This window comes from Nannobrachium achirus, assembly GCF_963921795.1.
Source record: "Nannobrachium achirus genome assembly, chromosome: 5".
In the NCBI taxonomy this organism is placed as follows: Eukaryota; Metazoa; Chordata; class Actinopteri; order Myctophiformes; family Myctophidae; genus Nannobrachium; species Nannobrachium achirus.
Window position 1 is genome coordinate 3060404 of NC_137814.1, and position 13372 is coordinate 3073775.

Consider the following 13372-nt stretch of genomic DNA (forward strand, 5'->3'; position numbering starts at 1 on the left):
CTTCCCACAGCTCTCCCAGGAGACTTGGACTGAGTAGAAAAAATTGTGATATTTTATCATCAACATTAGTGAGAACTAATTCAACCTGTCTGATATGAAGACAGGTTGAAAAGTGGTGAACTACTCCTTTAAAGACACAAAAAACAAAAGCAAAATAAAAAAATAAAATAGGGGCAACATGCATCTGTTGATGCCTACCGATATGTCCTTGTAACTGTAGACTAAATCATTTACTGTATAGAAAAGTAACATAAATGTGTACTCTTCCAAACTCCACATAAATAAAAAAGACTCTTATAGCAACCCTGTATTGCTGAGTGAGATACTAGGAGTGAGTTTTAATGGACTTTTTGTAAGACGCATGTCGAGGCATGAGGCACATCAGGTGGCAGTGGCTCAGGGGTAGAGTGGCCGGTAGAGCAGCCAGATGGGAACCGATCTCGGGATCCCCAAGAGTTGGTGTCCAAGTGTCTTTGAGCAAGACGCTGAACCCCTAATTGCTCCCGATGAGCATGTTGGTGCCTTGCAGGGTTTTCCTCCGCCATCGGTGTATGAATGGGTGAATGTAATGTGCTTTGTTGTCTTTACCGGAAACGCCGGTATTCTGGTGTTTATATTCTGGTGTTTAAGGAAGCCGACTCTTCTTATCTAAGGCATACTGTATGTGTGTGTGACCATGCTCTATTGCTCTAATATTACTGTAACAATTTTGAGTGTCTGTCCTGGTTTAGAACATCAATAAGTTGAACAGGGATTGCGTTTATTCAAATTACCAATGTACTTCTACTTTTATCTACCAGTATGTGCAAACTCACATCCAGAGGAACTAAAAAGTACAGCCATGGGTAAGCTCCAATTCCTTAAATGACTTCCTCGCATCAAAGTGTTCATTTAACTCAGACTTATAAGGTTGGCTACCTTTGTTTGGTGCGATCGTATCCACAGAGATGCAGCTGCCATTGGGGAAAGTGAGCATCATTTTGGGGATGCGGTGGTCACCCAACCCTCTTCTGGGATCCCCATCCCACTCATACTCTGACTGGGGAATCACAGCACCTACTGCACCCAGGAAGGACCTGTCCAAATCCTTCAGCATCGTCTTCTTCTTAGCATCACAGTCCATGTCCACAGAGTCAGCGGGGTTGACTTTCCTGATGGAAATAAAGCAAATAGACTTACTATTGTCCTTTGGTCACCAGCTTAGTATTAGGCAGATATTAGCAAACTTTTAATATAGGAGTGTCTTTATGGTTGAAAATTGAAAGACGAGAGCATCCTTATCTTTAACAATAACTGTACTACATCCTCCTGGGGCCTGTTTCACGAAAGCTGAATTAAATAAGCCAGGATTTAAGCCAAATCCAGACTTGACAAAGCCTCCTCTGTATAGCCTGGTTTATTCTGTTCCACTAACGCCAAGCCAGGCTGAGAAAGAGACTTTGTCGAGCCAGGATCGCAAAGCCCGACTCGAAAAGGGCATGGGCTTTTCCTTGAAAACCCCATGCAGTCGAGCGTCAATTCCTTGATCAAGACCAATCACGGTACTGAAGAACAGAGCAGTGTACTTCTGCCCCACCCCCCACATAAAAAACAGACAGGCATACAATAGCTGCTATCAGTGGTGAAAAAGTAAAAATGTTTTACTCAAGTAAAAGTTTCAATACTGCAATGAAGAAATACTCAGTTACAAGTAAATGTCCGGAATAAGGCGGAATTCTAAATGTACTTGAGTAAAAGTATCAAAAAAGTAAAAAGAATTAAAAGTACTCATTATGCAGATGTCCCAGTTTTGAAAATAGCAGATCTGCAAGCTCAGAATGCTTCGCATTGTGAGCTTGTAAATCTACAAAGTAACTAATAACTAAAGTTTGCAAATAAATTGAGTAAAAGTACCATATTTGGATCTGAGATCTGTATAGTGGAGTAAAGTAAATAAAGAAAATGCTCAAATAAAGAACAAATACCTAAAGATTATACTTAAGTACAATATTTAAGTAAATGTACTTTACACCACTGGCTGCTACGTCCAGCGCAACACTTGTGGAATACTTTCAGCTGTCTGTAAACAAGGAAATACCGGTACTTTGTTTTGTTTTTAGTTTTGAGTCAAATTATTAATTTTATTCAGTAGCCGGGTATTGCGGGTAATAAGCAGGATAAAGACTGCCTCCTTGGTGGTACTCCATGTACACTATAACATCCCTTCAGCCTGATAACCCCCCTCGGCTGCGCCTCGTCTTTATCCCTTACCTGTCGTATTGGTTAATCTATGGGTTGATTTTAAAGGTTATCCTGTCTATGTGACTCTATCCTGTCTTTATGTCCTGTCCTGTCGATGTCCTGGCAACACACCTGATGATATGACAAGCTCAATTTCTGAGTTGTCAGTCAAAACATCTCATTACTCAGACTACGTGGCTACACGTGCAGTGAAGGTTAATAATAATGAGAGTCGGATGAATGCAACGTCTAAGTAATGTGTGTTGGAACAGTGGCAAAAAGGCAACATTCTATAATACTTACTATACTGGTCTTCCATGCTGGTGACTAAAGCCACACAAAGGCAAAGGCTGGGGGGGCGCTGTGTTGGTCGATGCCATGGTGTTCACTTCATGGCTGGGGGGGCGCTGTGTTGGTCGATGCCATGGTGTTCACTTCACGGCTGGGGGGCGCTGTGCTGGTCGATGCCATGGTGTTGATAATGTCAGGCTGGGGGGCGCCTGCTGGAGATAGTGTTCATCGGTCCAAGGCTGTAGGGGTCAGTGCTCATATGTTAAAATGTAGGCATTTAGCAGACATTTAGAATCCAGAGCGATTTACAGTAAGCATTGGACAACACAAGGTAATAAATCAAATGCATAGAAATAAGAATCGAAAGTATCTAATGAACAAACAGCAGATAATAAATAAAGAAATTGTACATTGAAACGATACACTAAAGGATGAATGACCACCTTTCTATAAAACATGACATTTTAATTACATTTAGCCTTTGGATAAGCCCTCAAAGTCGTAAAGGCTAGGGCAAGTGGCTAAAGTGGAGTCTGAAGAGGCGAGTCTTCAGATTATGGTGGAAGATTGGGAGTGAGTCTGCAGAGCTATTTCAATGAGGAGTCAGGAGTGCATTACATAGTTTGGGAGCCAAACAATGGCTCTATGGAAGCGTCTGGGACATGTGGAGCGTTTGCCCAAGGTGTTACAATAAATACTACTACAAATTACTCAAATAAAAGAAAAATTACTGACAATGACCAATAAAATAAGGTACTATAGTGGAAATAGCATTGGAGTCTGCATTAAGGTATAATATTCTTTAAGGAAGCAAAAACAAAATGATTATTTTGGGGGTCGCTGCCTGTCCTACATCACTGGTTCTCAATCTTTTCAGGCCACGACCCCCTAAATTGTCATATTTTAACTGGGGACCCCCCACCCTGATGAGCACTAAGAGTTGAGGCATTACATCTACAATGTAGATCGGCTATTTTCACAATTTCTGACACTAATATTTGACAAATTGGACAATGTTTGTCATTTTATTGGTTGTAAATAGTCCTTAAATTGTCACTTAAGAAATGTGCACTCTATACACTTGAACCCCATGTTGGTTTGTTTACAGTTGAGCGAGAAAACAATGTTGCACATTAAATTAATCATCTGGGGACCCCACAAAATAACTTGGGGACGCCCCTGGGGGTCCCGACCCACAGGTTGAGAACCACCGTCCTACATGAACACGCATTAAAACCGAGACGTGTACATGTCATCTCCACGTATGTACTCGTTCCTCCTAGCAAATCCAGACATTTCACGTATTGCCGTTACACAGCAATTGGTGACCCATCCGATTCTGTGACCTCAGAGCCAAACTGAGTGCAGTTATGTCATGGCAGCCGTGGCGGGCTGGAATTCTATAGGCAACCAATCGTGGTGCAACACCGTGACCACGCATGTATTTTCATTATATCTTCAAAGAATAACGGCCCGTTCTTCACGCCAAGCATTAAGTGTGAACGACCGTCAACTTATGCTTTGAGTATTTGCATTTAGATTGTGTCAGGTCTGTTGATATTGTTCACAGATTCACACCTTCCATGATAAATACAATGAAAAAAATCGCTGTCATTAGCATTGTTCTCATTGCCCTGATTGCCTGATATAGATGAGCAAAAACGTTGCACTGTCATCTCTCTGAACAGATTAGGGTAAGCAGATAGAGCCATGGCTTGTAAAAACTGCAGGCTAAAGCCAACTCAGCAACAAGACTTAGCTAAAATGCTAATTTCGCTAGCTAACAGTAAACTCTCTTTACATCAAATCAAAACCAAAACCCTTAAGACACAACTGACAAAAAACACTTTACAAACGTTAGTTTATTAAATAGATTCTATCATTCTATAATAATAACAATAGAAGATTTGCCCTCACCTACCTCCATGTCTGTAGCAAATGTTGTTTACATCTGATGGAGCTGTGGTCTGCAGTCTGAAGCCAGGAAGAAAACGAAGTCACGTGACTTCGGTCACATGACTTTGGTCACCTTCCGTTGACAGTGAAAATGATTTGTATGTGCTACTGAAAACCTCAGGGAAAGCCTGGTGAGGCGAGGTTTCATACATACTAGTGAAATGATATATACATGCTATTAAAATAATGTATATATATTATCGAAATAACTTATATATATAGTACTGAAATGACTTTTTTGATTACATGTGATTTATTTGCATATAGTAATGAAATTATATATATACATGCTATTAAAATCATGTATATATACTATTGAAATGACTTATATATATATAACTGAAATTACTTGTATGAATACATGTGATTTATTTGCATATAGTAATGAAATTATATATTGCTATCAAAATAATGTATATATATAATATCGAAATAACGTATATATATAGTACTGAAATGACTCGTACGATTACATGTGGAACTCTTTCATACATTATACTGAAATCACGTATGCATAGCACTGAAATGATACGTTTATACATCATTGAATTCATTTATACATACTAGTGAAACTACTTGCATGAATATATGTGAAATACAATAAATTCAGTTGTACACGTACGAGTGTTCAGTAATATATATGCAGCCTTTTCATGGGTGGATGTGTGAGTGTTTCAGATATATATGTGTAAATAATTTTGTACGTATGTGTATATGGCACAGAAGTATATAGGTATGTGTATGTGTTTGTCATATGCATGCGTAAGTGTTCAGTTGAGTATGTATACGGTTTCATATACGAACGCGCATAGATTTACTAAGTATGTATGTATGTACGAGTGTTTCAGTAGTGAGCGTAAGAGTGTTTCATTATCGAGCGTATAACATTTCATTAGTCTATGTAAGAGTGTCTCAACAGCGTGTGTCAAAGTGTCTCAATATTGAATGTAAAAGCATTTCAGTAGTACGTATAAGACTGTCTCATTAGTGTGTGTAAAAGTGTCTCACTATTTTTGGCCTAAAGGGCCCCTCATATAAATGGGTTACTTCTTGTGTGCCTCGTCTCGCTGTTGGAGGAGAGGCGGTGTGTGTGTGTGTGTGTGTGTGTGTGTGTGTGTGTGTGCGTGTGCGTGTGCGTGTGCGTGTGCGTGCGCGTGCGCGTGCGTGTGCGTGTGTGTGAGAGGAGTCAAAAGTCAAGGCGAAGGCGTCCTCTCCTCTTCATGTGGTTGCAACAAAGTTCCTTTTTTCCCGTTTCTTGATAACATATATTTCTTATTGGGACCCATAGTTTGAGAACCGCTGTCATAAGGTGGTTGCACACTGCTGCGTTTTTCGGGCCGAATATCGAAGTGAATTTCGGAGCACGCAAATAAAAAAATCAACCTCACGTTATGTCAGTCACGTTTGCACACTGCCGCCCATTTCGCGCCCCACTCGGTCCCTTGCTCTCTCTATCTCTCTCTCTCTCCATGCCCTGAAAAACGCATTTCGCAACGAAAAACGCAGCAGTGTGCAACCACCTATAGAGCAGATTATCTCACTGTGCCTACGGTTGACACCGGTGGCCGCGGGTACTTCTTGCTACGGACACAGAAATTGGGACACAGAAATTATAATTGCAGAAATTGTGAAAATAGCAGATCTACAAGCTCACAACGCCTGGTGTTGCGAGACGTTGTGAGCTTGTAGATCGGCTATTTTCACAATAGAACCGTGTTATACAAAATGTAATGCCTCAACTCTTAGTGCTCGTCAGGGTGGGGGGGGTCCTCATAAAATATGATTATTTTGGGGGTCACGGCCTGAAAAGGTTGAGAAGGTTTATTGTGAATGCGTTCATTCTGGTGTTTGTGAACGGCGCTCGTTTGCGCATCGTCTCGTCTCTGCATTCACTTTGAAGAGCTGTGTGTGCATCGCCTCCTCGTTCACAGTTACACACGTCTCCCAAGTAAAGCCTGACTTAGACTTCATCGTAAATTATTTGAATCATTTTGCATCAGTTTAAGTTTGTAAATAAAGACTTCAATTCAAGAAATTAAAACAAATATGTAGCCTTACAAAAGGCAGTAGCCTACAATGCCTCTGAACTTTGATTTTCAGTTGTATTATTGCACATATAGTACTAGGTATTGCCTTAATGCATAATAATAATATTAGGCCTGCAACCATTAATTCAGGATGGAAATAAAATTGTCCTTTTGGATTTGGAGAGAAGTATAGTTTCCTGAGGGACCAGAGCAGGGGTGCCCACACTTTTTGGACGTGAGATCTACTTTTAAAATCACTAGCTCAACATGATCTACCCATCCAAAATATTTTAGCTTAGGGCCTCAGGAGGGGCTTTGGAATAGCAGGACTGGCGTTCCATTTTAGGCAAACACACTTACTGTAAGGGGGAAATAAATGGGAAATACTGGGGGAAATGTCTTCATCCCATTCTGTATGGAAGTGGTAGGTTTTGGGGTTCTTTGTAATGCTACTGACTCTTGAACAAAGTATTGCATTGGAGGTTTGCCTACTTTAGAAGCCATGGAGGGAGCTGACAGGCCCTTCTTGATGTCATATTGACATATTTTTTTTATATTTTAATTATATATTTGTCAGTAATGTCATGTGGTCTACATGCACTTGCCTGACTGCAAGCGTCAGACTCTATCACACACCACCACTACCAACAGGGGGTGATGTTGTGCAGTCTGGTTTATTAACCAGGCTATACCTGCACACCCTTGTGATCTACTGGTAGATCACAATCTACCTTTTGGGCAGCCCTGGACCAGTGGTTCAACAAGAATGGACAGGTGGTTGCCAAGACCGTTGGTATTCCCTGTGAGGGAGCCAAGCGAAACAACTTCCAACTTGCCCTCTTGTTAATCGTTGTCAAGGTCTGTGCAAAGGTCAAACCTTGACAGAGGTCACCCCTGAAACCTAACAATCATCTTCATTGGTGTGTGTTTTGATTGCATTGCGTGAGAGCAAACACAAACCTCAACAACATGAATTCATGCTCAGACACATCTAAAGGCACCCATGCCTCCAGGCTTTTCAGGTGTCCTCCAAATTGAGACTCTGTCTGGCCCACATTGTGACTGGAAGGTGTTAATAGGTACTCTGATTGTTGCTGCTCTTAACGTTTGCAAAAAAATTATAAATTTGAAACTTGGAGATACGAGGTTTCTGCCCGACAGTGACGATTTACTTTGTTGGCCGCCCAGCCCCCAAAATGGAACATTTTAATGGAACATGGACATTTTATTTAATTTTTTTTCCTAATGGCCGGCCTGGACCGTCCGGGACTGAACCGGCCGTTCAGCATGTCAATGTACAACATGAAACGTATACTAGAAAGAATAAACCTTAACCCTGCAAGGCCCAGCGTTGCTTTTTGGCAACATTTTTTAAATCATTTAAAAAAATGTTATAATTAGTTTTACTTCATTTTTTTCTTCACATAACATCACCATTAAATCCTATTGTTTTTACAATGCCATTGGCCACGATATTTGCATATAAATACCCCCCACAGTGGCTGACATTCACACAACTTAAAGATCTCTGGAATCCAGAGTCTGGACGAACAAAATCTCACTTTTTCATTGAAGCTATTCCTCACAAAAAAAAACATTAGACCATTAGACCATCAGAATGTCTAGAACATGTACATATGTTATTATTGTGAAAGATATCCCCAAAATTCAAATTAGAGCATGATTTATGATTTATGGCTATACAACCTTACAAAAACATTATAGGCCTACATTTTTAAACATTACATTTTCCTGTGATTAGGACTCCTAAAACACCATCTGATTTTTTACAATTTTGTTTTGGCAAGTAGAAATTAATGCGGGTCTTGCAGGGTTAAAGTAAAACATTTGGGTGTGGTTGTCATTTGACATCTGAGCTGAGTTTAATTAAACAATTAAAAATTGTTTATTCTTTCACACATCCCTGTGAGACCTTTACGCTTACGCTCACAAAAGCCAACAAAGTAACAGTTGGAGGAAGAGCATTCACACACCGTGCAGCCTTTCAAGCTGTCAAGGGTGTCCAGAATTACAGGCCCCAACAGACTTCAGGTGTAGCTTGCTTTGTAATTGTGCCTAAAGGGCTTTCCATACTTCGACCGGTCAAAAGGTCCTTTTCGACCATAAAATTATATCCCATGCGACTTCTGAAAAGCATTGAGCCGAACGAGAGTTCGGAAATGTGCACGTCGGAAAACACAACTCGCCAAAACGAACCGAACAAGAATGGACAGGCCTTAATACTTTGTGTAATCAATAGAAAAAAAGTAATTTTGGGGGGTGCTCCTTTAAGCCTGCTTTGTGCCTAATACTTCTCCAAATATGGTGTTAAGCCGTATAGGCAGGATACCACAGCATCTCACATCTAAAAAGTATTTTTATAAAACAAACATTAAAAAGTCTTTGGAAAGAATGTATATATATATATTTATTTAAATCTTATAGTGGGAGAGGGTGGTCTTTTAAAAATCTTTCCAAATCTGTCCAACATTTTTTTTCCAACGTCATCAGGTTTCCAACACAAAGACAGGAACCTGCATGAGACCGCACCCCCTGGGGAAAGGGGCGTCACAAGGGGGGGTGGAGGGGGGGGGGGGGGGGGGGAGGGGGGGGGGGGCCAGGGGCGTCACAAGGGGTAGGAAAGTGGGACTGAGTTACCAGGGCCCAAGGTGGAGGGAGGGCCCTAATAACTTTATCTATTGAAAAATAGCAGATATACAAGCTCAAAGCGGCTTGTAGATCTGCTATTTTTGAAAAAGTTGTGAAAATTTGTGAAAATCTTTGAATAAATGTATTTTTTAAGCAAACATTTCTAACTCAAATTTTGCTTCTGGGGGGTCCCTGGAACAAAATATTTTGAGATCGGGGTCCGTGGCCAAATACATATAATCTTGGGGGTCCTTGACAAAGGTTTCTTGCACACATTTTCACGATTTTTCAAAAATAGCAGATCTACAAGCTCACAGCGCGGCACTCGGTGCCGCGCTGTGAGCTTGTATATCTGCTATTTTTCAATAGGTAACATTCATGGGGGGCCCGCAGTGAATCCTTGTACCCAGGGCCCAGAATGTGGTGTGACGCCCCTGGGGGGGACTGAGTTACCAGGGCCCAAGGTGGAGGGGCCTTATTGGACACACGATTAACTCAGTCGGTGCCATATTTAAAGTGGGATGACCTCTTATATTGCCGGTTCGCCAACAAAGGGTTAAAAAAATAGTGTGCACGCTGGTGCACACATTCGTGCACAGATCATACACTATGCATGTGCATGCTTTTCACAGCTTTCAAACAAAAAAATCCGCTTGGAAATCCGTTCAGGCATTCAGGAGAAAGGAGCCCTTATGTTTTCTTCAAATGTAAACAAACATGGCTGCCATGTTTGAAAGATGGGGTTGGTATGGGGGTTAAACATGCAATTTCGCAATCGCGATCATGCCTAGTACACTGTTGGAGGTCCAAAAATTTTTTTTTCAAAAACATTTTTTTCAATTTTTCTTTTTTTTTTTTTTTTTTTATTTTTTTAAAAAAGATGTTCAGAAGACGTCTGGCAGGGAGGTCCATAGTGAAAAAGACGTTTTAAAGACGTTTTTATCATAGAAACATATTTTTTGGCAGGGTATGAGTTAATATTGAAACAAACGTCTCCTTATAGTCCAGGATCTGGATTCACTGCAGGCCAGGGTTCATATTTTAGATTGTAATTAAATAATATAAAAGATGAGTGTTAAAATGATTTCATTTACTTCTTTCTATTGTTTTAGAGATTCTTATTTCAGTGGTTGGGGGCATGTGTACAAGTGGCTAAATATGTCATTTTACACAGAATAAGCCCATTCCCAAGATACAACGCAACCTTTCAAGGTTGGATGTGACTTATGGGGGCTAGAAGTGTTACTGTAAATAGCAATAAAGAAACTGCTGGCTTATTGTGTCTAAAAAGAAATATTTAGCCACTTGTACGCATGCCCCCATGCGTACGCATGCCCCACATTTTAGCACGGTAAACGCGCTAAAACAATAGAACGAAGCCAATGAAAACATTTTAACACTCACTTTTTCTTTTCTCTAATTACAATCTAAAATATGAACCCTTGTTGTAAAAAAACAAAGTTGTTCTTTAACCATTGGGCCGGTGGGGCCGTTGCCAGGGGCCCTTGGCTCTCAGGGGCCCTTGGGAGAACTGGGTCGCGTGGTCATTGACAATTTACTAAAATTAAATGTATCCACAACTTTCCAACATCCCATAATGCATTGCGCATGCAGAAGTTGCACAGAGCTTCCGGCGCTGCAGCCGAGTGTGATCTACAAGCTCACAACGGGCTGCATCTGCGACGCGACGTGAGCTTGTATGTCTGCTGTTAAGCGGAAGTGTGGTGCAAAAAAATCTCCAGTAATTCCTGCAGAAAGAGGTGGATACATTTATTACATATCTAATGTGTGGGCCGGGCCCCTCCTCTGGGTTATGATGGAGGGTGGGAGTAACTTACTTATAGTACATCAAAAACTTCCAAGATTTGAGTGTTTAAAAAGAAATCTTAGGAGTCTAGAGTGGGAAAGTAATTATTGATGCCTTTATCTTTTAACTATTCAGTATGTATAATTGTTGATACATGTTTGAGGCAATATGTGACTGGCAGCATGTGCGCAAATGCTGTTCAGTCACTGTCGTCACACATGTATTGAACAAAACAAGTTTTGGCGTCAAGTTGTACATGTATCTCATTTATTTTGAAGTAAAATGTGCTGCCATTCTATGAATTTTCTCTATTTTAATAGGGCATAAATATTTTTTATTGTTATGCCCTAAGGGGCCGAATGTGGTAGCAAAATTCATATGACAATCATTGTGGTATTGATTTATTAAATGTATTAGTAGATGCAACTTCACCCTCTGCAGGGTTGACATCATCACCACTTACAAACAGCCCACTCACACAATCCTATTTCAAATATGCCGACTGTGTGTGTGTGTGTGTGTGTGTGTGTGTGTGTGTGTGTGTGTGTGTGTGTGTGTGTGTGTGTGTGTGTGTGTGTGTGTGTGTGTGTGTGTGTGTGTGTGTGTGTGTGTAACTATAGAATAGAGACCATCTAAGGCAGGGGTCTTCAACAGGGGGTCCGCGACCCCTAGGGGGTCCGCGGAGGTACTGCAGGGGGTCCGCGAAATTATTGCTTAAAAATAAAACATTTCACATTTATGTTAAAAAATTAATCATGATTCTATCCATTTTGAATAGCTTGAATACATGATTACTATGCAATTGACAGATTGTTGATATTATTGACATTGGTTCTCAGTTAATAAGTAGTATGTTTAGAAATGGTAGTGGTACGGCCCACCTTGCTCGCTGTAACTTGTACTTGTTTAAAAAAAGAATGTCGTAGCCCCGACCCCCCCACCCTACGAGGTGGTAGGGGGTCCCTGCTCCATCTCCCCATCAGCTTGGGGGTCCCCGGCCTGAAAACGTTGAAGACCCCTAATCTAAGGAGTGACCATCTGTTGTTGCCTTTCTGTACATCTCCTGGCTATGTATAAATGTGTGTGGGACATGGGTGTTTGGGGCTGATGGGGGAAGCTCTGGAGGGAGACGCTGGTGGGGGGCCCTAAAAGATTATTGGCCAGGGGCCCTCGATCACAGGGGTTAATCCGTCCATGCAGCAGGCACAGCGCAGCACAGGTCACTTTCTTTCACAGAATCAGAAACAGCTTCATTTTCCACATCACAGAAGTGGGTGAAATGATTGTTTTCATGATATGTTTTCTAAATTGTATTTAAGTACAGTACTTGATTACTTGCCCACTAAACAATTTGTACTAGAAGTCTAAGTTTATATTTTATACGTATAAAAAAATGGTCTACCAGAGGTATATAAATGTCTAACCTGCAAATGACCTGACGATCTCTCACATTAATTAAAAAAAGTCTTATTTACATGCAGAGTTAAGCTCTGGCGTTTAAGTGAAATGTAGCCTGAAATTTATGAAATGCTTTAGTAGCTTTGTCACATTTTAGTGAAAAAAAAAAAAAAAAAGGTATTTTCAGTCCCTGTCTAAAGCTGTACTTTCCGAGATGACTGGCTCTCAGTGAGATTGGGACACATATATATGCAAGTTTTTTAGACGTCTAAACTTAGACTAGACGTCTAATATACGTCTAAGTTTATACCTGGGTCGAAATTTAGACGTCTAATAGACGTCTATATTTAGACCTTAACGGCCGGACGTCTATTAGAAGTCTAAATGTAGACCCAGGTATAAACTTAGACGTATATTAGACGTATATTAGACGTCTAGTCTAAGTTTAGACGTCTAAAAAACTTGCATATCTATACCTCTGGTAGACCATTTTTTATACGTATAAACTTAGACGTCTAGTATAAGTTTAGACGTATATTAGACGTCTAATATACCTCAAAATGTTTGCTGGGTGGTTACTTTACACCACTGGTAAACAGGTTAGATTGACACAGCATTCAACATGCTGAAAAAAAAAAACACTGCCACACTGCCCTCTATGGGCAGCTACTGTACATAACATGTATTCTACATGTTCTACTGAACATCATGTGATTGCTCATTTTGTTCTTTATTATTGTTGTTTTATCAGTTCCTGTGCTGCTACGATGCAGTGTTGATTTTCACAGGAACCTTTTATTCTGTTTTAGTCATAGTCTTTTGAATAAAATGTCATTTAGTGTTTTAGTCACCTGAAATGTTTTCCTTTTCGTCTAGTCAACTAGATATCAAAAGATTTTAGTCGACTAAATATACAGTTGATATGCTTGATTTTACAGCTCACAACACGTTGCAGTGAGCTTGTAGATCTGCTATTTTCAGAGCGCAACACCCGAGTGACCCGACCGATTAAAACCAAACATAA

The 13372-nt window shown here is 40.5% G+C and overlaps 1 protein-coding gene across 1 annotated transcript in view; it reads left to right on the forward strand.

Moving 5' to 3' along the window:
• Window positions 1-2644: 2644 nt before the first annotated feature.
• The window catches only part of LOC308286173 (inositol monophosphatase 1-like), a gene marked incomplete at both ends in the record, with an annotated part of 37500 nt that continues 26772 nt past the window's right edge, over window positions 2645-13372 (forward strand). Inside the window, one exon of the mRNA XM_080727129.1 lies at window positions 2645-2758. Coding sequence (XP_080583255.1) covers window positions 2645-2758 — 114 coding nt within the window. The remainder of the gene's footprint in view (window positions 2759-13372) is intronic.